Source organism: Centrocercus urophasianus, unplaced genomic scaffold (assembly GCF_019232065.1).
Source record: "Centrocercus urophasianus isolate 14NV4802_14NV808 unplaced genomic scaffold, USGS_Curo_1.0 seq_25, whole genome shotgun sequence".
Taxonomy (NCBI): domain Eukaryota; kingdom Metazoa; phylum Chordata; class Aves; order Galliformes; family Phasianidae; genus Centrocercus; species Centrocercus urophasianus.
This window is the reverse complement of record NW_024884811.1, coordinates 9,884,421-9,908,826: the sequence shown is the minus strand read 5'-3', so window position 1 is coordinate 9,908,826 and position 24,406 is coordinate 9,884,421. Positions and strand designations below refer to the sequence as shown.

The 24,406-nt window shown below is 41.0% G+C and overlaps 1 protein-coding gene across 1 annotated transcript in view; it reads right to left on the bottom strand.

Moving 5' to 3' along the window:
- The window catches only part of ANKRD55 (ankyrin repeat domain 55), a 50,610-nt gene extending 29,863 nt beyond the window's left edge, over positions 1–20,747 (bottom strand). The window contains exons 1-6 of the mRNA XM_042825849.1: positions 20,676–20,747; positions 13,116–13,238; positions 11,319–11,449; positions 9,138–9,247; positions 5,478–5,538; positions 1,518–1,646 (exon numbers count right to left, since the gene is read on the bottom strand). Coding sequence (XP_042681783.1) covers positions 1,518–1,646; positions 5,478–5,538; positions 9,138–9,247; positions 11,319–11,449; positions 13,116–13,238; positions 20,676–20,715 — 594 coding nt within the window. The 5' untranslated portion in view covers positions 20,716–20,747. The remainder of the gene's footprint in view (positions 1–1,517; positions 1,647–5,477; positions 5,539–9,137; positions 9,248–11,318; positions 11,450–13,115; positions 13,239–20,675) is intronic.
- Between the last annotated feature and the right edge of the window lie 3,659 nt (positions 20,748–24,406).

The window sequence follows — 24,406 nt, the reverse complement described above, 5'->3', positions numbered from 1 at the left end:
GAACTGGAGTTCTCCTGCTTTTCTTTCTTCTAACTTACGAGAGCAGCTTGGGGAGAAAGAAGAGGAATTTGTAATTTGCCTCCAACTGAATCAACACAGACTTTGTGCATTTGCAATTTTACCCCCTTTTAAGAGTTGTTTTGCCAATCTGTGGGACATAGTTGGAGGCAGGAGTTAACAGTGGAGTTAAATCATAACACTCATAAAACAGAATCAGCAAAAGATTAAGATGAGTGTCACTCAGAGGATCTTGAAGGGAAGGGGATTTGCCTTTGTCTTTCTGTTTGGTAGGCAGCTCAGCCCCAGAGCTCTGATCCAGATCACTGCCCCATCTGTGGCTGCCTGCAATAAGTTTCAGATGGCTCCCACTGGAAGCAGCTTGCAGGAGCAAGCCTCGACCAAATGCACATTGGATTTTAGAATAGATACCTTTAGCATCCATGGCACAGTAATGAAGGAAGAAACACAGGTTAAGGCTGTTCAGGAATAAAGAATGAAACTTTTGTTGAAATAACATCAGTTACAAAGGTTAAACCATAAAGCATACATGAACCATGGGAGTGAATCTGCGGTTGAAGCAAATAGGTTATTTGTTCTAGATATCTTTACTCATTTATAGTATATGGCAGCTTGGAGCTTTTCAATTTCTTTGGTAACACTGATTTTTAAGGATTTGGATCAGGTGAGAATGCAAATATTTAGTCATTGTTGGAAAATGTTACTGAATTTTTGTTTAAGTTCTGTTTTTGCTTATTTGTTGTGCAAGTGTTTTGAGCACTGATATCAGAACTTGCTATGGCAAATGAGCAAGTAAAAACACATTTATGTGACTGCTCTCCCCTTTTCATCCAGGTTGTTTCCTGCAGCGAGGCTTATGTGTAACTTCTTAAAACAATGTTTTATTTTATATCAGTTACTATGACACATATTACCGATTGCATAATAGTGTTTAATCTCATGTGCATTTATTTATCTGTGTTTTCTTGTTTGTTTTTCTTTCCCCTACAGTGACCTCCCAGGAGATTTTTATCAACTTGACTTTTTTTTTGCATAGAAAATAGGGACACACAAGTCAATGTGAATTATGTTTGGCTCTTTTACTTCCTTAATTGCCACAAAACAGGGGCCTAAACGTTCAGCCAATTATTCCACGATTATAGCTGTTTAAATATGTTTTAATTTGCATTTACTGTGCTTTCTTACCACAGGTTGTTTGTGAGACTTTAAGTTGCTGATTTCTGCAGCCTTGACTCTATGAAAAAATGTCAGCATGAGTTCAGCATGAAGCATACGGGTAGTCCCTGTGGGATAAGAAGTTATTCCGGAGCAAGAGTGCTGAGCCTATGTGAAGTATGCCTTGCCCTCCAGAGCAGGCATTAGATCCTCATCTTATGCTCACCAGCAAAATGCTGAGGGTGTTCATGAGTGCTCTTAGCATCCATTTCTCTCTGCTTAGTTCAACTTGGTGACTGATTCAGTTGAAGCAACAGTCCAATGAAACTGTGGTTGTAGCTTACCTGTACAGCCCAGTGCAGAGCGGTTTTGAAGTCTTTATCCACTAGAGTCAGGTCTGCTCCCTTGTGCAGCAGGGTCTGTGCATGCTGTGGCCTGTTGTGGAAAGCTGCCCAGTGGAGTGAAGTCATTCCCTGAAAGCCACAAGCGCAGAGAGTAAATAAAGGTCATGCACAATAATGGCCTTTGCATCTCCTGTAGCTGCAGAAAAGCTAGACTGTTCTGAAACCACTGGGGATGGATTGACTCTTTTCTCTTTGCCTTGAACTGAAATAATTATTTGCAACTTGCTAACTAGCCATAATAGGGAACCTTGCAATGATCTTTTTAGAGTCAATGCAGACAATCAATACAAATACAAAGGCTTCTTTCATACCTGACAGTAACTGTCTTAAATGACGTGTAATCAAGACCATGATGGCCGGGGAGGTGGTTCCTCACTACTAAGCTTGGGTCCAGTGAGAGAGGCCTGTTTCAGGCGTGTGCTTTGTCATAACACAATATGGTGTTTAACTCAGACCTTATCTTTAATTCAAAATAAGAATTATAAGCTGACTCTAATCAGCAAGCTAAAGAACTGCCCCAGTGACTCACAAAAGGACTCACAGTATAAACATCTAACAATTACAGTTTGTATTCAGAGAATCATAGAACCAAAGAATCATTAAGGTTGAAAAGACCTCTAATATGATTGCAACCATCAACCCACCATCACCATGCCCACTAATCATGTTTCTCTCAGTGCCACATCTACGTGTTTCTTGAACATCTCCAGGGATATTAATTCCTTCTCTTCTGTGGGCAGTCTGTTCCAACACATTACCACTCTATCAGAGAATAAATTATTCCTAAAATCCAACCTGAACCTCCCCTGGTGCAACTTGAGGCCATTACCTCTCATTTAGGAAGAAAACATTGATGGATCTGCATTTTCATTCCATCTCAGGAGTGTTCAGGCTCTATTAATAGAATTCATGATGTGTTAATTTCACCTTCATCAACACTGTTTTATACACCTATAGTTTATTCTATGTCCATAATACTAAAGATGTTACTAACTCACTTTTTCTTAAAATTCATTCAGATTATTCAGATGTGGTAACTTGTTAATTTGAGCAGATTTGCTTACTGTCTTTTACTATTGAAAATGTATGTCAAGGGTCTTTCTTCAGATCCAAAATGGCAAAAAAAAAAAAAACCCAAAAATGTGAAGTGGAAAAGAAACTTGAGTGGAACCTCATAAATCTAGTTAACAACAATTTGGGTTAAACACAAGCTATAAGACATTAATGCAGACAAGCTTATTAGTGCATAAATACTAGAAGTGGTTAGCAGTGATAGAAATGAAAGCTTGAACCTCTTAACTTCTATTTCTCTTAACTATCAGATATAGTATAACTGTTTTCAAGTCCCCAGGTGGGTTAAATATGGGTGATGACAAAATAAAACAATTGAACAAGAGCAGTTTTGTTTTTAGTTAGGTTTTCCAAATCTTAATCATGGGGGTTTTTGTTTTGTAAAACCAGAAACAAGAATTTAATCCTGTCTCACTGAAATTAATGAGAGTTCTACCATTGATGTCAGTGGACATGTGTTTTGGTACTAGGGACCTAGTATCCTTGGTGGGCTCCGAAGACTTGTGGGTGCTGTTAAGTGAGAATTCAGTGAAGTAATCTCCATCTGGGACATGGATCCTTGCACCTATCTCTGGACAGTCAGAACAATCACTGAAAGAGGGGAAGCTCCAGTTTATCAGGCCAGATTTTTGTCATCTATGCTCAGTATGTCGATATGGGCAAAAGGCAAGATTCTTGAAAAATCAGATTTCTGACTGTTCTTACTGTTGCTATCAGCTGAGCCAGATATAACATGAGAGTGTAAGAACTGTGCATAGAGATCAAAGTTTTCCCTAGTCCAGGCTCAGTAGAAAATAGAGAGAGACATTAAGAAATAAGGCTTAGTGATAAACAATAATGTAACATCTGGTAATTGCACTAAGGACTTCCTATGCCATCCAGACCTCCACACAATAACCATGGATTTTGTGAAAAAGCATTTTCTTTTCATTTTTTCCTGTACAACTGTTGTCAGATGATTTCTTTGGGTGTCCCCATCATTTTAGATGTAAAAAGCAGTGAATAATCATGCTCTTCGCATCTTCTCCATAGCATTTGTGGTGCTGTGGACTTACATTATATTGCCCCTCTGACAGAGCTGAACGTCCTTTCATAGTTTGTGTGTTCTAGTTATTGACCTGCCCGTGAAAGGAAACCATTCTATAATAATCTTTGCAGATCTTTTCTGTTCCTTTTGCTGCACACCCTTTTTCAGATGACACTTGCAGCAAGCATTAAAGGTGTGGGCATACCAAGGATTGAGACAGAGCACAATGCTGTTTCCTGTTTTGCTCTCTTTTTCTTTTCTAATAATTGGTGTGTTCCACGTGTCCTTTCAGAGCACCCACAAGAGCACAGAGGACTGAGCTGGTGGTAGTGGCACACCCACATGTGGGCCTGCTGCGGCGGCAAGGGCCAGCCTGCTCATACCCATCTGACGTGTACACCTTCAGTGTCATCTGTGCTTTTCAGAGGGAGCATGGGGGTGATAACAGAAATGTCAAAGCTGCAGGGCTGTGAAGATCTAGAAGTATTAATATTAAAATAATAAAGTTCCTAAATAGTGCATTTATGAAAAAATGTAGGGCCATAAGATACATAAAAGGAGAAAAAAAGAAAAATAAATGGATGTGGATGATTGGTTAGCAGTTTGACAACCTCAGATGGAATCTACCAAATGGGGACCAGAAGCAGTCAGCAGCTGTGTTTGCCTCTGCAAAGTATAGTGTGACACCGGTTATGCTCAGATTCCCTGCTTTTTCAGGGAATGTTTCTTTCTATCGTGATCTTAGAATATTTTATAAGTACATCTACAGAAAGCGATAGTTGTGGAAACCAAATGAAACTTTCAGATGTATTTTTTACTGTGTGTGTTTCTGTAAAGCAGACGATGGCAAATCTGAAGTGCTTTGCTTTTGCCAAGAGATCAGCTCTGTTAGCTGAAATCATCTGTGAGGATCCACACTTTTCAGAAAACATTGACTATTCAGGGCTCAATACTGAGAGTTGAACAAATGTCTTCCCTGTGGCTGTGAGCTGGATAAAGTTCCAAATTGCATTCAGTGATGCATTGCAATCACTATGGATTGAAATTATCATCCATGATTCCATGCAATTCATTAGCAATGTAACTCTATGCCAAGACAAACCAGATGTCTGGTTTAGGTTGTTGTAAACAGGGTCTGCAAACCATCCTGTGGACATGGAAGGCTCATGTGAAGAGGGAAAATTGGCAGCACAGTGGTGGATCTGGCACCGTGGAGATAAGAAGCATCTTTGAGTGTTTGCTAGTGTGAAGAGAAACACATGGAAGGACATACAGAGTCTCTCTTGTGCCTTGGCTTCTCTATCTGGACAGTACATCTGGGGAGCTGACATTCTCCTGTGCATGCATGCAGGGTGCATGGTTTGAGGATCAGACAATTTTTTTGTCTGATTTGAGGATCAGACAATTTTTTGTCTTTCTGTAATTCTCCGGTGCTATACCAGGTTTCTGATATTTTTCTTGAGAACTTAATTCTTGGTGATGGAACGTTAGGAAAAAATGAAAATTAAGCCCATTGTCTAACTTAGGAAGAATCAAAAGCAGTTTATGTCTTGGAAAGTGAAATAAGAGACTGGTTAAAATAATTGACAGAACATGGAGAAATTTTATTAGTCTTAAGATGCATCATGCATGGTGGGAAAAATGAGATAGGGCTCTGCAGGGTTGAAATTATGCATTTCCATGCATTATGGAAAAATTTGGCTTATGCATACTCTCATCATAAAGTTCAGTGGACTGCTGAACAGCATGAGCTGTATGATCCCAGGGCCTGGGACAGTAGTTTATGGCACAAGCTCACTCACCTCATTGTCCTGATGATTAATTTCGCTAAGATTCGACTGCTGCAGGAGCACGTTCAGAAGCCTGTGGAAGCAATGACAAGCAAATAATCAGTGTACAGAACTGCTGAGTAAACCCAAAATTTTGACATCATTTGGGAAAGAAGACGTGCAATTTCAAGACAAAGCAGTCTTAGTGATGGGCACAGGTCAGAGTCTTAGCTCTGGGCTAGAAAAGCAGTTAAGACTTTATAGCATACTGTAACAACTGAAGTTTTGTTCTGGGAATCAAAAACAGATCCACTAGGAAGTATTCTTATGTCAGTTCTCAGGGTGAATCAGAGTATATTATACTAAATGTGTGCAATTTTTTGTAGACATTCATCCTCATTCTGTTTCATAAAGTTTTAAACAAACAGAAATGTTAATGTTTACCAGAATGTTTGCAGTGCTCCTTAACTGTCAGAGTAATGCAATATTGTGTATGTGCTGGCGTGTTTGTCTGTATACATGCATACAAACTGTAACAGTTACACATGTACTAACCAATTGCATTTGCCAAGGTTTTATAGTATTTTTGCTGGGATAGAGCCACTGTTGTGGTATAAAATAAGCAGTGCACTAGTTTGCTTTTGTTATGGGATATCAGACTACAAACACTCCCCTCTGGTGGAGGGATCAGCTACGATAAAATAGTCACTGAAATATTAAATGCAGTGATATTTTTAACACTGCAAAGGCTTTGCTTTTCCTTATAGCTTCCTATGAAAATATTCTGAAATCACTATAGCTTTAGAGAATGGTTATGGTTATAAAACATGGTTATTTTTCATACTGGAAGAAAAATTGTTTTGAGTAGATGAGTAGATGAGTAGACCACGGAAATGACATAGTCTGTAACAAAGCCAAATCACATGGATGCTGTGGTAGATGTACTGTTCTTCTGATCTTAACAAAAGGAAAGTGAATCCTTAAATAAGATCATAATGCAAAAATGTGGCTCATCTGAAGGTGCACATTTGTAATAAACCTGCAAAACAGACTTTAAAATTTTTTTTATTATTATGTATATATAATAATATATACTTTACAATATAAATTTTTATATAATATATATTTATAATAATACAATACAATATATATACATATATTTTTTTTTTTGCAAGGATGTTAATAGAAAATTAAGTACCACCTTGAAGTGGGAATTCTGATAAATGAACAGATAATGCACAGATGAATGTATGCAATCATGCATTGATTCTCAGACCTAGGATACTAAATAAAAATCTTTTGTTAATTTTTTGTTAATTTTTTTGTTAAAATCATCAGGGCAAACTTCCAGTACATTTTTCATGTTGAACTGTGTTCATCAAATCTTGGAGTGTTGCATGAGAAATTATTTTTTTCTTTTCTCAGAAATAAACAAGTAGATATTATTCAAAAGAATCTACTGTTGCTTAGGGATGATTTGTCTGTTCTGCTGAGGAGAAATCTTAACTGTTTGTCAACTGTTTGTCCTTCAGCGGACAGGAAATCCAACTCTATTTTTTTTCTAACTGGCATATCTCTAAACGGTGAAGACTGTGTAGATCCCAGCACTTGATCAGGGCATCAAGTTCATTTACATATGAATGCATTCACTTGTGGTAAATGGGTGCTACACCTCCTTTTCTTAATCACACGATGGTATTGTGGTGTCAAAGAATGGAAACTGAAGAGAAAGAATTTTTATAATTGTTGAGATTAATTTGAAAAAAGCAAAGTGGTAGAACAGATTTTATAGTCAATTGGGTCAATAAACTCCAACCAGAATCCAAGAAATCCACTATTTGAAAGCAAGTTGTAGTAAATGAGCAAAGATAACATGAGATTACTGTAGTATACTTGTAAAACCCCTTTATCACAGTTTTGTGATCAATAAGTTACACATTTCTGTAGTTTAACCTCAAAAATCTTCAGGGAAACCATTGTAGAGAAGGACATGTCACTCTTTGACTGTAAAGCATCTGTTAACAACTCTTGGCTCCCTTATATTCTCTATGTATAGATATTTGGCCACCCTGACTGAGATTTCTCTGTTATCTGTTCTAAAAGCTAGAGAGCAGAAAGTTGATGGAATCCCTTTCCACCTTTTCTCGAATGTAGGATATGTATTGATGCAAATGAATCCATTATCACATTAAGATGTAGAATCATAGAATCACAAGGCTGGAAGGGACTTACAGGGTCACCTAGTCCAAACTAGCTGATCACAGTCTCTGGCATTCTATGTGGTTCATGCACTGGAAACACACAGGGTTTAGCAGAGCATTCCCAGATTTTAAAGTTTAGCTGAAAAAGCATTTCCCAACACACCACTACATGTGCCTTTTTGGTAATGACACAGCATTCAGGAGAATGGCAATGGCCAGGATGGAAAAGCTTGGCATGGGTAACCCCAGATGGCAAATGGTGTAATATAATTGAACTGATGACAAATTCCTATTTAGAGTAGAAGTCTTTCCGTGTCCATGAAGAGTATAGAAAATGTTCAGGGAGTGCTGTGTGTACTGCTAAACTATAGTTGCACCCTTTTGAGTAGCAGCATGGCAGAAATGTACAAATGCAGTTTTCAGTTGGAATATGATAATGCACTCATACTATTGCAGAGGCTTCAAATTATTTCCGCAAAGTAATGCACGAAAAACAGTGATGAATGTGGAAAATGAAAAAAGCTGTCAAAAAGGCTGTGAAGTAAGATCAGCAGAAGTGCAGAGAGCTCTGATGTAATATGGTTACAACAAAATCATAGTCTCCATGATTAAGTCGCAATGATATTTTATATCTGCTAAATGTTTTACCTGTCTCCAGTGTCCCCAGACATGACTTACGTAGGAAACATGTTTGAACGAATTTATTCAAATGTACAAATCAAGACTCAAAAAGCCCTTACTATCATCACGGATGAAAATGAGACAAAGAGTCTTTCTTACAACTTCTGATCTACGCATGCTTTAGTTATTACATCACCACCAGTAAGAGTAGTTAAAAATCACAGAATCATATAATCATAGAATGTTTTGGGTTTAAGGGACCTTTAAGATCATCTAGATCTTAAGGACACCTGCCACTAGACCAGGTTGCTCAAAGCCCCATCCAGACTGGCCATGAATGCTTCCAAGAGGGGGCACGCACAACCCTAACAGTAAAGAATTTCTTCCTAATATTTAGTCTAAATCTGCCCTCTTCCAGTTTAAAATCAATATAGTCCACCAAACATCTGCTTCCCCTTTACAGGGGCTCAGAGAAATTGTCGTGTGGAAAATTTTTCACACATATGCCGTACTGCTTGGAGGAGACATCCAGAAATGAAGCTTCTTGTAAAATTTCTCTTGGAAGGTAGAGAAGGGCTGAGGGAAACCTAGAGTTTCAACTTCTTTTATATATGTATCTTTTTCTTGCTTTTGTGGCTTTGTATTGGTCTCCTCATTTTTCTTGGCTATATCTGTTATAGAAGTGTTGTGCAATGCTTTTTCTTCTTTCTATCCTCTGCTCTTTATGATAACCATTAAATGGAAGGGCAAATAACAAGTGTAACTGTCAAGGCTAACCTTGTGACTTAGTCTCTCCTTTGAACTGTGAAGCTGAATTGAGGACTACCTGCTGAGATTCAATCAGCAAAAGCTGTGGGATCCTCAGACATACCTCACGTCGGGCTCTGCAGTAGCAGCGTGTAGTGGCAGCCTCCCGTTTTTATCAGGTATGTTTTGCTTAGCACCATTTCTGAGCAGGCTGACACAGCCTTCCAACCAGCCCTAAAAAAGAAATTGTGTTATGTCACAGAGGAAAGTAAAATGCATCAGGCCAGGTCTTTGCTCGGTGGTTCTAGCTTTAGCATGTCACTGGCTGTTTCAGCCAGCTGAGGAAATGGTCTTTGGTTTCTCCAAGATTAGTCTCAGCACTGAGAATTTTTTCCTCTGGAGTCTGTCTCAGGTTAATTCATCCATTAAAACAAAGTTTTACTTACACCACCTTCTTTTTTTCTGCATCTATGGCAAGTACTGAATATGTAAACAGTCATTAAAAACCTTCTAATTCCTGTAAACCTAACAAATGCTACACATATTCCTCTGTGTGAATTTAAGTATACCAAGTTATACCAAGAAGTGAACACTTAATCTAATTTCTTTTATGGTATATTAGCAGGGATATCAAATCAATACTAATACGCCTTAGAGTGTAGTCTTCTAAGCATTGTTGCAGAAGTTTGAATTAGTGACAATGTTTGACTGAAAACAGCACCAAAACAGATGGGATGAATCAGTTCTTGGATTAAAACCTTGTATTGATCACCTCCACAAAACAACAAATAAGCAATCTGATTGTGATTGCATAAATCTTTCAGTTCCAGGAAATGTTCCAGGAAAAATGAGTGTGTGTTTAAGTATTTTCTTCGAACCTCTGCAAGCAATCAATAAAGACCATTTCATCCAGTATGATCTATGTTGGATCAGCATTACCAGCATTTGTAGAGAAAAAGAACAATGGAATCAGAACATATCTGTTGTGGTTCTTGGTGGAAGTATGACACTACCAAATTCTGCATGGGATTGTGAGCACAGAGCTCTATTGAATTCGGTTCTCTGGACAGACATCACAGCCAAATGCTCTCAAGACCTCTGATTATATCCATCACAGAAACAGAAATGGAAACTTTGAAGCCTGGGTGGCTTAAATCCTTTCCAGTCATTTCTTTTTCTTCCCAAAGAATATTTTTCCCCTGTGGGAAAAGGGGGAGGAAAAAAGGAGCATGATACTAATTATGGGATTTTTTTTTTTAAAGTATCTGGCAGAGGAAATGTTTGTGCTGAAGTAAGTGGGACATGCTCCTTGCACTGAATGAAATGGTCTGTTTTGCTACTTTCTACACATATTTTCTGGCTAAACATCTAACAGCTGAGGAGAAGCATCATTTTCATACTGAATTTGCAGGAAGAAATTAGATGCAAGGGATATGATTTAATTAAGCTGCCACTATTTCTGCTCAAAAGTACTGGTATTTATCCAGTCTATGGTCAACCCCTCTGACCAGCTAACATGGTCCCCTCTCCATGCATGCTGAATTCCTTCCAGTTTGGAACAGAAGACCAGGGAGAAGAGGACAATAACTGTGTGCTTCAGACGGAGAGCACCAGAGCACCACATCTCCCTTCCCCAAATTCTTCGTGGGATGTCTTCCTCTACTGTTGCTTGTAAGTGGGTTAATTGGGAGATTGGATCACTTAAGATTTGCACTGACACCTGAAGCACCTTGCACCTGGCTGTTCCAGGTCCAGCTCTATAGTGGAGAGAAAAGCAGTGCTCAGGTGTGCAGGTAAACATGCCAGCTGACAACCAGAGTTGAGACAGAAATGCGCTCCCTGCTGAACAGTGAAAATCTGATACTGAGAGGGAGAAGGGAGAAGTTAATCTGCCTATAAAGAAAGGAGGGAACTTCAAGCTCTTTGCCAGTGCACAAGAAACCACTGGCTTTTCTGAAACCATGAAGAGGACCCTGGACGTTGTGAGATTCCCACACCACATGTTGATTTTGCAACCAAAAGATGAAGGACACTCTGAAAGCAGTTCTGATTCTTTTCTCAGAATCTTACAGAGCTTGCAGCTTTGCAATATAGTAAACTTTACATTTTCACTGCTATCTAGAAACAAATCATAGAATCGTGGAATCACCAACGTTGGAAAAGATCTCTAAGATCATCCAGCCCAACCATCCACACATCACCAATATTTCCCACTAAAATATTTAGTCCTTTTTTTGATTTCTGTATACAAATGGAAATCTTTTTTGCTCAACCCGTTTCTTCCTCCACCCCCCAGTCCTGATACCAGATAAGTTGCCAGAGATAAACTGGTACGTCCACAAGCATCTTGTATGTTAATATTGGCTCCCATCTTCAGTAAAAGCTTCACTGTATCGACCTGGCGCCCTGACACAGCATGCATCAGAGGTGTGCAACCTGGGGAAGAAAGTCAAATCACACAGAATGACAGAATTGCAGGGGTTGGCTATTCTTTTACAATTTTTATTTAGTCAAAGCCATAAGATAGAGACATTTTCTTATTTGCTGAGGTTAGCGCTGGCAAACTAACAAGCCTTTTCTCTCGCGACTGTCCAACAGCTGTACTCAGCTTTTTGCGGGCAGGCGGTAACTCGGCAGATTACCACTGATTACAAAAAATAGCGTAGCGAAAACACTGCCTCATTAACTCTGCATCTGGAGAGAATATTCGTTTTCTACTCTCAGGATTCCTGCGTGAACTATTGGTTTCAGACACTGAAAGCTGATATCCTTCAAAATGAATAGTCACCAGGTCACGCTTGGCTAATTTTCTCAAACCCAGTTTCATCCTGTGTTCCTGTGTTCAAAAAATATATGAAATCAAACCCTGTTTCATGCAAAGATGTGTGTGTGTCCGATGATCTTTAACAACGTAATTTAATGAGTGTATTTTCCTTGGGATAGTTTTCTCTTGGTGAGAACTTATTTTATATTCAGCAAACCACTTCTGTGCTGGAAAAAGACTGAAATCCACCTTCAAACTTATTATGCAGATTTTCTTAATGTTCAGTGTTATGATATTACTTAACTGCTTTCCCTTCCTTCCATTCTTTTAACTGCTGAATAACAGCAAAGATTTTCCTGCAGAATCTGACAGAGCAATTTAAAATTACTAAGCTGGGAATAAACCTGAATGTTAGAAACCATAATATGCAACCAGGCACAAGTGAAGAATAATGATCCTTTCTGAATTCACTGAGATTGCTGAGCAAGTATACGCTACTCAAGATAAAGTTATGTCATATCTGCAGGATATGGACACATGTTTTGTCTTGCAAGATTGATCTTAGTTACAGTTGCTCATACAAACCAGAAAACAAGATTATTCTGAATCTGAAATGCTCCTCTTTGCTGATCAGTCTGCCTCCATTCATTGCCCTTCATATTGGCAAGGATTGGAATATACAGGGTTAATCTCAACCCTTTGAAATAAGTTGCAATAAAATTTTTTTTGAATAAACAAAGACTTCCTTGAGAGAAGCTTCCATAGATCTGTAGCTTTAAATCACATGGGAAATAGATGCATGTAAAAATCAACTCAGGAGAGTGCTTTGTGGGAACATTACATAGTAAACCGAGCAAAAAGGAAAAGGAGTGCAGTCTCACGGGTTATTTAGATCATCACACATTGCATGGTTTGCCTATGGGCAAAGAACCACAAAGAAAATATTGTATTTTTTGGTGCGTGTCTGTGCACATGCTATTGAAGTGCAAATTACTGGAACCCTCTGCTCTAAGGATGTGTGGAATGTATGGCATTTGGCTTTGATAAAAACTCTGTAATGACAGAGATTTCTCAGCATCTTCTTAAAGGAGATAAAATAGCTTCTTGTTAATGTTCTGATTATATCAAAACAGCTTATTTCTATCCGATCGTGCAAACTGAGGATGAAAGAGTATCTGGATTATGCATTTCTAGAGGATGTTCCAAAGAATAACACAAGTTTCTCATATCCTGCTTCTAAATATAATTTTCCAAGCACGAGAATCAGGACTTAAAATGGAAAATTTAATGGCAATCCAAAGCAGGGATTCTCCTGAGAAAAAGCTCGGCCTTGTTTACCCTCACTGTCGCAGCACTCCAGGATGGAGGGATCTTCTCGAATGACTGCAGTCAGTGTGTTCACATCACCGTTAGCTGCTGCCTGGTAAACCACAGTCAAGTCAGTCTCTTCTGCTGCATCACCTACAGGGAGGAGTGTGCCAATGAGTAAGCTGGGAGCAAGTACAAATGATTAACAGTGAAAATAACAACACATTTCACTGGAACGGTATGACTTGAGATGGAACAAAGTGTATCCAAAGAGCACTGTGGCTTTTATTAGTCATTTCAAACTTTCTTCATCATTTGCTTCCTCTAAAAACTCTTGGATGTAAATGTTGAAATGGCATAACAAAACCACTTTGAAGTTTCCACTTCTCATGAGAAATCAAAAGAACATTAATGGAACATAACTTGAGAAACAGTGAAGTAAGGACTGAACTGGCTCATCTTGTGCTTGACTGCACTTCCATGAGAGAGTTTGGTATTGAAATACAGGTATTCTCAGCTCCTGCGCTTTCCTTGCACCCCTATAAAGATGGAGGATTTATCCCTCTCTCTGAGATGTTTGGGGAATGCTCTCTGCATGGGAGTGCACCTCCAGCAGCTCTGTTTTGTGTTAACAGTGCCTGTGCAAAGGAAAGTTAACTATTCTTGGAACCCGTGACTAAGGTATATTTCTTGTACAGTAAAGAGTACATTTCTGTTTGCTCTGCAACTTTACTTGCATGGATAGAGGGAAACTAAATAACATAAAACTCTGTAAGAGTTCATCCCCATTAACCTTGCATTATTTACACTAACTATAATAGCTAATTCTAGCTACTATAATAACTGGCTATGAACTTCAAACACAAAAATGTTCCATTTCAGTTTTGGTTTCAAACGTTTTCCTGTGTTTCCAAATAATGATGTTGGACTCTGATTTCACAGGCTGGCACTGTCAGGCTGGGGGACATTTCTCAGCCTGTCCCTGGACCTCAGTCAGCCCCGAGCTCATCTCTCTGAGTGCTGTGTCCAACGAGGACAGCCACAGTCCTGCCACAGAACCAGTCAAGGGCTGGCTAAAGAATGCATTCAAATGCATTTTTCATAGAAAGTATCAATACTCAACAATGTGACTGTCATTAACGGGTTGGAAGGGCATAGTTCTGCACGTTTTCTACTAGTGATGGCTGGTGGACAGCTGCAGCTAATAAAAAAAGCCCCAAGCTCCATATTCTGAATAATATCTCTTAGACAAAGTGCTATAAAACTGTCTTACTCCTCAGCTTCTAAGTTTTCAGAGCAAACATAGAACAAAAAGCAGAGCTGCTTGAGATTACAAAGGCTGTGCCAAAAGGAGACATGTCCTGTTTAAAATGAGGAGTGATGCAAAGCCACATGCAGTCTTCCAATGCCCTCAGTGAATCTGTGCCTGTGTGACATTTTCTCAGTCCCTTGCACTTGCATAGGAGTACAGCTACCTGCATGAGAGAAGAATGAAATGGCAGAAAGGCACAGTTCCATGACAGAATATATATATGTATGTGCATGAAAATGTCATTGGTATTTCATGAGATTGTGAACTGATATTAAAAAAAAGGGTTTCTATTTTCAGACATAGGCATTGACCATGTGTTAATATGTATTTAAGCATCTATCCAAATATAATATTCACAAACATGGAGATAGCTGTTATGAGGTAAATTTTCAGAGCAGGCAAGAGAAGGAAAATCGCTAATCTGGTTGTGAGGCAGACCGTGAGAGAGAGCTGAGGAAAGCTGAATTCAAGCAAAATCAGTTTCAGAGGCAACTAAAAACATCCCTCACTTAGATGGTTAATTTATGGAGAAATGATGTTTCAGCCTGTTGTAGAGTCTTTCCTAGGCACTCAGGAATCAATGGCAATCAATGACAATCCATGACAATCAATGACACAAGTTCTAACTTTTCTTGTTGGAGTAGGTTACTAACTTACGTTTTAATGTTTATTTCTTGCTTTTTTTTTTTTTTTTTTTTTTTTTTTACATTTTAGAATTTGGTAACATTTATTGCAAGTCAAAATGATTAGCTGCCAACTTTTAGTCATACTCTCTTGGTTGGGATTGGGATTCTGTGCTTTTAAACTCTGAGAGTTGTGCCAGTACGTGCAATGTGGAGCAGCATGTTGCCTTCATTATCTTGTAGAGATCCCTGAGTTCAAACTGCACTATTCTTATGACCTTCCACCCAGTGAATTTAATAAAAAAATAATTATTTTATATGGCTTTCTCAATGGAAGGGCAAACTTCACAAGCCTATCTTAGTCCTGGATTCCAACCAACCTTTCCATTCTACAGGTAATGTTAACACAACAGATTTTTGTTTCCAGAGGAGTGAGTGAGATGACTTGTGGTAGCAAACTCTTTTGATCGTAACTTCCTTTTGGGCTGCACATCCCATGCTCCACATGCCTTTTGGCTTCAGGTGGGCTTTCAGACTCCCAAATCCAGCAGTCAAACGAGTTCATTTTTTTTTGTTTAAATCTGCTGTTATGATAAAATGCTCTAGTGTGCACTGTTGGTCAGCTACAATCTCATCTTTAATTTTGAAAAGAGAAGTTTCTTATCCCTGCTGACTCGAAGAGAAGTACATCTGCAGTGACCTGTACCATTCACCATGGCCACGGGCCAGTGCTAAAGAGCAGAACTGTTGCCCTGCTGCTGTGCTGCTGTGTTAGCAGAAGTAAAGCTGGTTTCTAAATAACACCATACAGTCAAACAAAGGAAAGACAGGTTAAAGACTTTTCCTCATGCTTGTGTTTTCTGGAAATAAGAATTTGTGAACTGTTCAGAAAAAAAAGAAAAAGACAAAAAGTAGATGTTTTAAAGAGAATTTAAAAGAGTCAATAGAAAAGTCTCTTTCATAATCAGTGTTAATATTAGCACATTAACATAAATTATATATTTTTTTTGTATCTTTTTGAGTGGTAAAAGATCCTTAAAGATGATTTTAAAATATTTGCCATTCTATTCATACATGGAAAGGGAATCTGGTTTAACGCCACACTGGGCTTTTTGTTGTCACCCACAGGTGGCCTTCTCTGCCTGCAACAAAATCATCACCCTCTGCTGTAAAACTTGGCTGCCATGGAAAAAATGCAATCAGCTTCTACCCTGGGAAAGGCTGGTTTGTCGGATCTGGAGCCCTGGATTGGGGCTTGGGAAAACTGGAGATCTGATAATAAATCTGTCTTCAGTGGTGCTCAGATTCCTATTTCCTCTCCACTCCACTTATGCAGATTTCCTTTTTCCTCTCCTGACTCGTCTTTCAACTTACACCTTTGATACAATTCTTGATTTCTACTCTGCTGGAGATTCTGCCATTTGTAGAACTAGACATTTCTCTCAGGAATTCTGACCTGTGAGCTGCTGAGACAGATCCAAAACAAAACGCGTGTTCCGCAGTGCGCTAGATGGAAAGCAAGGAACAAGGCAGAGGATCATCACAGGTGTTGTTCCTGTTGGCCACCTTTCAGAGTTATGCAGAAGGTGCCATGAGCACTGGCACACTGCCTCTGACAGCTGCATCTGGTGGCTGAGGTATGGAGAAGCTGGTGTGGGGGAAGAAATCAGGTACAGACTGTGTAACAGAGTGGCTGTCACCTCTGATTCATGTACATTTAAAACTTTCTGCTGTTTAGAATCATTGAATCATTAAGGCTGGAAAAGATCTCTAGGATTATCAAGTCAATGCATCCCCACCATGCCCACTAGCCATGTCCCTCAGCGCCACTTTAATATGTTTCTTGAGCACATTGTATGTTCTGTTTTCTTACTGTGAGTCAGGAGCAGAGTAATCCAGTAAGAAGGGGAAATTCTTCATCTCCTGAGCAGAACAGTTGCTTACCTGAAGGGCAAACTGGTAGAAAGATGAAGGCATGGAAACAAATCAGAATCTGGGACAGATTCCCTCTGCCCTTTTAGATTCAAGTGCCTTATCCCCTGTGCCTTTGCTTTCCTCTGAGCAATTGTCCTCCCATGCAGAGAGATGGTGCAAAGCTGAATGAATGATGGATGACTGAATGAACAGTCTGCACCTGCTCTAGCAGAGCATGAACTCCAGTTCTGCTCGGGAACAGTGGCATGAAGCCAAGATTAGGTTTTGCCCTTCCTCACCAGAAGACCTAGCTGTCAGAGCAGTGAGGTGCATGGGACATGCTGTTCCCTTGGTGACAGGGGACACTGGGCCAGCAGAAACTAAAGAGAACTGTGTGGTGCATCTGGAATAAGAATGGGCAGACACTAATTCCAGTTCTGGAGCATGACCGAGGATGGGGATGGAGTTTCCCTAACACAACCTATGTGGCTTTGGTGGGGAGAGGAGCGGAAATTGTTATGTGGTATTCTGATGCTTCATATGGCAGGGACTAGGGAATTCCAAGAGCTCCTGGGTGTCATTCACCAGGCTGCACCACGCTGCAAGTGATGTAGTCTCCTTTCCATCCTCCTTTAGCTTAACCCTCCTAGGAGTGAGGGCACCTGTCCTCCATTTGCAAACGTGTTAGCTATACTTCTGTGGTTTTGCTGCCCTATAAATGCAAAGGAGCACTTAAGCTGTCTTATATATGTTGATATTTTGAAAAATATTGTGCCATTCATGAAAGTGATCTTCAGGAAGTCCATCTCACAGCTTGTGTGTGGAGCAAGGGTAGGGAAAAACAGCTGTGAAGCTTTCTTTCATAGCTAAAATTCTCAGTAAGAATCACAGCTAAAAGCCAACCTACTTGAAATGAGCTGCAATATTTTAAAAATGTGTCATTTGTCCCAAGTACAATAGAAGCCTTTTGGTCTGAAAGGAGGTGCGTAAAGAAACATACAGAAAGATCACAGGATTCACAGCAATGAAAGTATACTCAATTAACACTCCTCTGACTTTCATGTGACAAGATTGTGCTTTACGCAATTCGTGATGTTGGTTGAACTGTTATTTTACAAAGTGCCTATTAGGTGTTCGTAAGTGCCTGCTTTCTACTGCACTGGATTTGTAAGATCCAAATAATGTCACTGCATGTTAGCTGACTGTACACAGACTTGACAATGATGGATTCAGACCCTGATAAAATTAATGGGCTTTTAGAGCTGAAAGCTGGATGACAGGATAATTTATGTTCACCAGCAAGAAGAAATATTTATACATACAATTTTCTGCCCTCTTTCAGTAAGCAAACATACTATATTCCCACCCTGCACCCAGTAGCCAAGTGCCATATATCATTTCCCACTGCTTATCAGCAGATGCTGACAACTGTGTGATTTCACCAAGAAGACGCTGCTTACTTTCACCAAAGCACAATGAATCCTGGACAGCAACTGAAATGAGACAATGCAGTCTCACTTTGCTGCAATTTACCATTACAAACAAAGGTCTGCATCCACTGAGCATCCTCTTATCCCCATTCTCTGATGTCTTAAATAATACAGCCACTCTGGCTGTACTGGGGTAACTGATGTCAGCATTGGTGGGCCCCTCCTGGGCTTGGCACATGGGTGGATGAGTGCAGATGTTGGAAAACATAATTCGGTCTATAATATTAAGGATTCATTGATCAATGAAGTAATATAATCTCTGTGTGTATCTGGCTGTGAATGTGGCCATCCAGACCTTTTCCTGATTCCTTTGTTTAATTGTTAAATATCTCAAGCCAGGTACAGCACCTGAATGGCACCGAGCAGTACTGAGAGAAGAGGAAAGGCTTAGCTTCTGGAAGTCTCGCTCTGCTACCACTATTGCTGTTCATAAATAATGTAAGCTACAGATGAGGGATATCAAAAGAATTGTTGCAGAGAGAGTGTGATTTTTTTTCTTCACCTATTATGGGAGGAATTTTCTGATGACTGGGATTGAAATGGGATTGTAGGGGAAGATATCAGACTGATGTATGCTGATCGGTGCGTTTAATACATGGTCTGCATTCTGTCATTCTCAGAAATCGCTCCAAAGAGTAACAATGCTGCTTCTCCTTGCAAAAAGCTCTTCATTAAATTGGTAATATGTCAAGGCACTCGATGTTATTTAGCGAAATTCACCATATGCTTTGAACAGAGCTGTCTTTGCGACGGGGTTCAGTGTCCCTTAAGTGCTGCTTCTGCTCGCCCGCGCCCCACGGCAGCCTGCGGGAGGGCGGACAGCGAGGCAGCTCCGTGAGCCGGCAGTCCCGCGGCCGTGTGCTGAGGGGCTGCGCCGGAGGGCGCCGTTTGCTGGGAAGATGCTGCACGAGCAGAGGAAGGTGGGGCTGGGAGATGGTGCTGTAAGGGAATAGTGATAGGATCAGCGTGGAAAATGTCCCAGCGAGAGGACAGCGGCAGAGCAGGAGTCGGGAGGGTACTGGCAGGTGTTGCCTCCCCGTTCTCTCAATTGTATCCGGATAAGGCGGTTTGGATCAGCGGTCTCCTTCGCTGCTCTCTGCTCCCCAGCCCTGTCTGCTCCTTCTCCGACCCTGCTTACACTCCATCCTCCTTGCTGGCACCAAGCTCCCAGTCCAGCAGCCAGCCCCGCAGTTCCAGAAGCGCAGGGTGTCCCCGTGCCCTCGCTGCGCTCGGAGCAGCACACAGCGCTGCGGCAGCTGCAGGGCAGCTCCAGAATGGCTGTTGGAGCTGCTGAAGATCGGACAAACCACCGCCTCCGTACTTCTGGAGGAAATATTCCGCGCGTCATCTGAACATGACCCACGAGGTCCTGTCCCTGTTTGTGTGGCACACAGCCCCTCAGTACCCTTGGTGTGGGGCCGGCATGGCCACATCAGCTGGGGCACTTTGCGAGAGTGTGCTGGAAACAGCGGCGGCCGCTGTAAACAGATAATTTTGCAAGCTGACTTCGAGAGAAATTTATTGCAACACAGATGAGCAAACAGTGACTGCTTTCTGCTTTGAGAACATAAGAGGAACACTACTATATTTTTGATAGTGCATTAAACAACAAGAAAGAAAAGCTTGTCTAGGCAAATAAATACACAACGTTCATTCATTTAACTTAAAAACAGACAGAAAACAGGCATTAGTATTTCCATAGCAACCTTATCATGTAGAAAATCTTCACTTCGTGGCATTTAAGGATATCTTCAATTCATAATTATGGCAATACTTACCTGTACGGCTAACATTTGCTGAAGCAAAGTCAATCACTCATCACTGCCTAGTCCTCTTAGTGTATACAAACCAGCAGATATAAGAAAATAAGCTATTCTTATTTTTTCTCCATTTTAAATTACTTTGTTTTCTAATGTTTCTGTTGCCATATAAATATGCATGTTCACAAAAGCACAAATATACAATATAAGCAAAAAATCTGTATGTTCATTTATTGATGTTGATGTAAGAGCAACCAAATACTTTAGTTTATCTGCTAAAGTATTTTATTTCTGTGTGTAAATATAGCAATAGGCTGAAATATCTGTTTCTGAGATTGACAGAATTTACCTTCTCTGTAAGCAAAACCAATTTCCATGAGACCTGATCTTTTCCAAAAAATCTTACCATTCATTCTGTCAGGGAATCTTAGTGCATCTGCATGGGAAGCATGGGAGCACCAGAGGTTTTGAAATCAGAAGAAGAGACTTACCTTTGTGCTGGTCAAATACAGATGAGGAACTGAAATCCATTGTGGTCTACCTCAATATTTGCAACCGGACTGGGCAAACATCACCTCCAGGGTTGTCGAGGAGGAATCCCATATATTACTATAAACAATGGTAGCTGTTGCCAACCTTCTTGTCAGAGAATTAAACTTGCTTTATGTCTTCAAGTTGTTGTCAGGGCAAGGACATTATCACCAGCCTGATGGGAATAGTATAATCTGTTTGCTGTGCTCTTAAAATGACATCCCTGGAAGCTTAGCTTTTACAGAACACCTCCAGTGAGTGAATTTGTCTGTGAGCATCTCCGAGAGATGCTGCAGCTCGCCCAGCCTCAGCAGCAGAGTGCTGCCTGTAGACAAACAAGCCTCAGAGCGTGAATGGGATTGTGCTGGTGCACAGAGCATGTGCAGAGCTGTGGTGCTGTGCGGGTGCAGCCGTCCTCGTTTTGCCGGCATGTGCTGCGCCCACCTGGCCCTGTTAGTGTGGTGCTGTGGTCACCGTGCCTGGGGTGCTTATCTGCATCATCATTTCAGAGATTACCTATTTGCTGACTTAACTGTGGTGTGCAGAATGTAAATAAGGAAGCTACTGCTATACCTAATTAATATGTAAGGTATAATGAAAGAGTGGTTCTCGAGAACTGTGAGTGCATTACTATGGCTGAAGCGGGTAGTGATGCTCCAACAGAGCAGTGCAACAAATGCAGCAGTTCACAGAGGGTGTTCCAAACCCTCTGCATCCACCAAACTGGCAGCAGATTCATGTCTAAAAGCTGCCTTTTTGGCTCGGCCTGTACCTCCCTAAGTTGGGAATTCAGATCGTGTGCTATATAAAGGAGGTTCCCCTGGTGGACTTCATAATAGGATGTTGCCATGGCAGAAATAGTAGTAAGTAGCAATAAATGGGCTGATACTCTGTTTATCTGAAGCAGATATTTGCCCAGAGTAGCAAGTGGGGCTGGCAGCTTGGTGGCGTGTAAATAATTCTGTACTTGTGCAGTGGAATAGACACGCTGCTACTGCTGAGTAAAGCAAGGCAATGCATGAAAATTAAGGAAGGCAAGGCACTTTTTGTCCATGTTTGGTCAGCCTAACAACCCCCTGGATGTTACATATTCTTTATATTCTGCCGAATTGACCAACTCTATTGTCTACAGCAGTTACCAGAAACATAACTTACATGTAGGCACTGTAGGAGTTGTATCTGCAGCTGATTCACATCCCAGGAATGTGAGTCTGAACCTAAATCAAAACTGTTTGGAAAAAGATTACATTAAAAGATATATAGCAATACAGCCTTGACAGGTTGAATCAAGCTGAAATTCTCCAAAATGTGACAGTGAGACAGGCTCTGCCTCTTTTTCTCTACCGCTGTCCTTGTACTTTGGCTCTGCCTTTTTTGTATTGAAGAGGGATCCGTCACCTGGTGAGTGCTGGCCATGCACAGATCTGGGAATGTGGCACAATGCGAATGGTTGGCATCTAGCACAACTTCACCAGAAAGGTGGCCTGGTTAGTGGCCCTTCTGCCTCCTGGCTCATGAGCGATACCTGTGGGCTAGTGCCTTGGGCTGCTCAGATAGATGGAGGGAAATGTGGCTGGGGACCTCCAGCTGCAGGTTATCATTGTGCTCTGTAGTTTTCAGAAGGCACCACAGCTGGCTCCTGCTGTTCATGTGTGGCAGGGGCCCTCTGTCATCATGGAATCATAGAATGGCTTCGGTTGGAAGGAACCTCAAAGATCATCAAGATCCAGCCTCTCTGCCACAGCAGAGTTCCCAGCTCCTAGATCAGATTGCTCAGGGCACCATCCAACCTGGTCTTAAACAGGTTCATGGACAGAGCATCCACAGTCTCTCTGGGAAACCTGTTCCAGCACCTTCCCACTCCGAGTGAAAAACTTCCTCCTGACTTCTAATCTATATTTCCCCTCCTTAGTTTAAGACCATTCCCTGTTGTCCGATCACTACCTACTCATGTAAAAAGTTGATTTATCTCGTATTTATAAACTCCCTTTCAATACTGGAAGGCACAATGAGGTCTCCCTGCAGCCTTCTGTTTTCCAGGCTGAAAAAGCTGAGTTTCTTCAGATTATCTTCATAGGAGAGGTGCTCCAGACCACTGGTCTTCTTTGTAGCCCTCCTCTGGACCCTCTACAACAGCTTCACATCTTTCCTGTACTGGGAGCCTCAGGCTCCCGTACTCCAGCTGGGCCTCACAAGGGCAGAATAGAGCATAGGAGGACAATCACCTCCCGCTCCCTGCTGGCCACCTCTCTTCTGATGGAACCAGGGTATCATCGATCTTCTGGGTTGAAAGTGCACACTGATGCCATCGAGTGCAAGGCATTTCCAACTTTGGGCAGAAATCTTCTCTCCCTATGCTGACTCCTGGTTGTATTTTGGAGCTACATCCTCAGTGTTATAGAGCGCACCAAGTACAGATGCATCTGGAGAAGACAGAGAGACAGAAGGACTGGCTTGTGCCCTCTGGAGGAACTGACCCAGGGCTCAGCAAACAGTGACAATCTCTCCCAATGTGTCAGTAGATAAACAGCAACTTGGAGAATGGAACCACAGCTGCATCCTAGATCTTCCCACATGGAATGCAAGACAGAGTATCTGTCCTACTCTCCTTCTTTTTTCATAAGCTCAAATAACATCCTCTGCTAAGTCAATGTGAATTTTTGGCTTTGACTATAATGGGATCAGGGTATCTCTTATGGCACTGTCTGAGACACCACCAGCATCCTATGAGGGAAATTTAGCAACAAGCCAAACACACCTGAGTGTCTTTTCTGTAGTTATAGAAGAGCTGCAAACTAGTAACTGCTTCTATATGTATTGATTTCTCAAATGATAACATGTGTATTGAACTAAAAAATTTGTAAATTTTGCTTGCAATGCTTGTTGTGCATAATTTAGAAGAAGTCTCCCAGTGAGTTTTTCACCCTCACCGTGCTGTAGCTATAACTCTTTAACCTCCAAAGTCTTCCCTGTGATACTTTCAGGTTTAAAACCACGTTGAATGCCTCTGGCATGGAGTAAGGACGATGGTATGTGTGACTAAGGGGTGTTGTGTTCATGGTCTTATGTGTAGAGGGAAATTTATGCTCAAACATTTGCACTACAACTACTACTGTTTGGTATTCCACTATTGCTTGCTGTACAAGACAACATAAGGGAAAATCATAGAATTATAGAATGGCCTGGGAAAAGGACCACAATGATCTTCCAGTTTCAACCCTCCTGCTATGCAGGGTACCTAAACAATAGATGAGGCTGCCCAGAGCCACATCCAGCCTGGCCTTGAATGCCTCCAGAGATGGGGCATCCACAATCTCCTTGAGCAACCTGTTCCAGTGCTTCACTGCCCTCTGTGTGAAAAACTTCCTCCTAATATCTATACTAAACCTCCCCCCTCTCAGTTTAAAACCATTCCCCCTTGTCCTATCACTATCCACCCTTGTAAACAGCCGTTCCCTTTCCTGTCTGTCCTAGGTCAGATCAAAAGTTTACTAATCCAGTAACTGCAGTGGCTAAATAGCACTTGGCTAGCTGTCTGGTGAAATTGCAGGCCAAGCAGTGCATCCAGCATTCTTCAGTGTGCACTCCAAAGCAGCACTGTAGTTCCACAGAGTCCCAGTAGATGGTGGGATCTGATCAACACTTCATTCTTCGAACCAGAGAAACAGCTCTACACTGAGATACTCGCGTT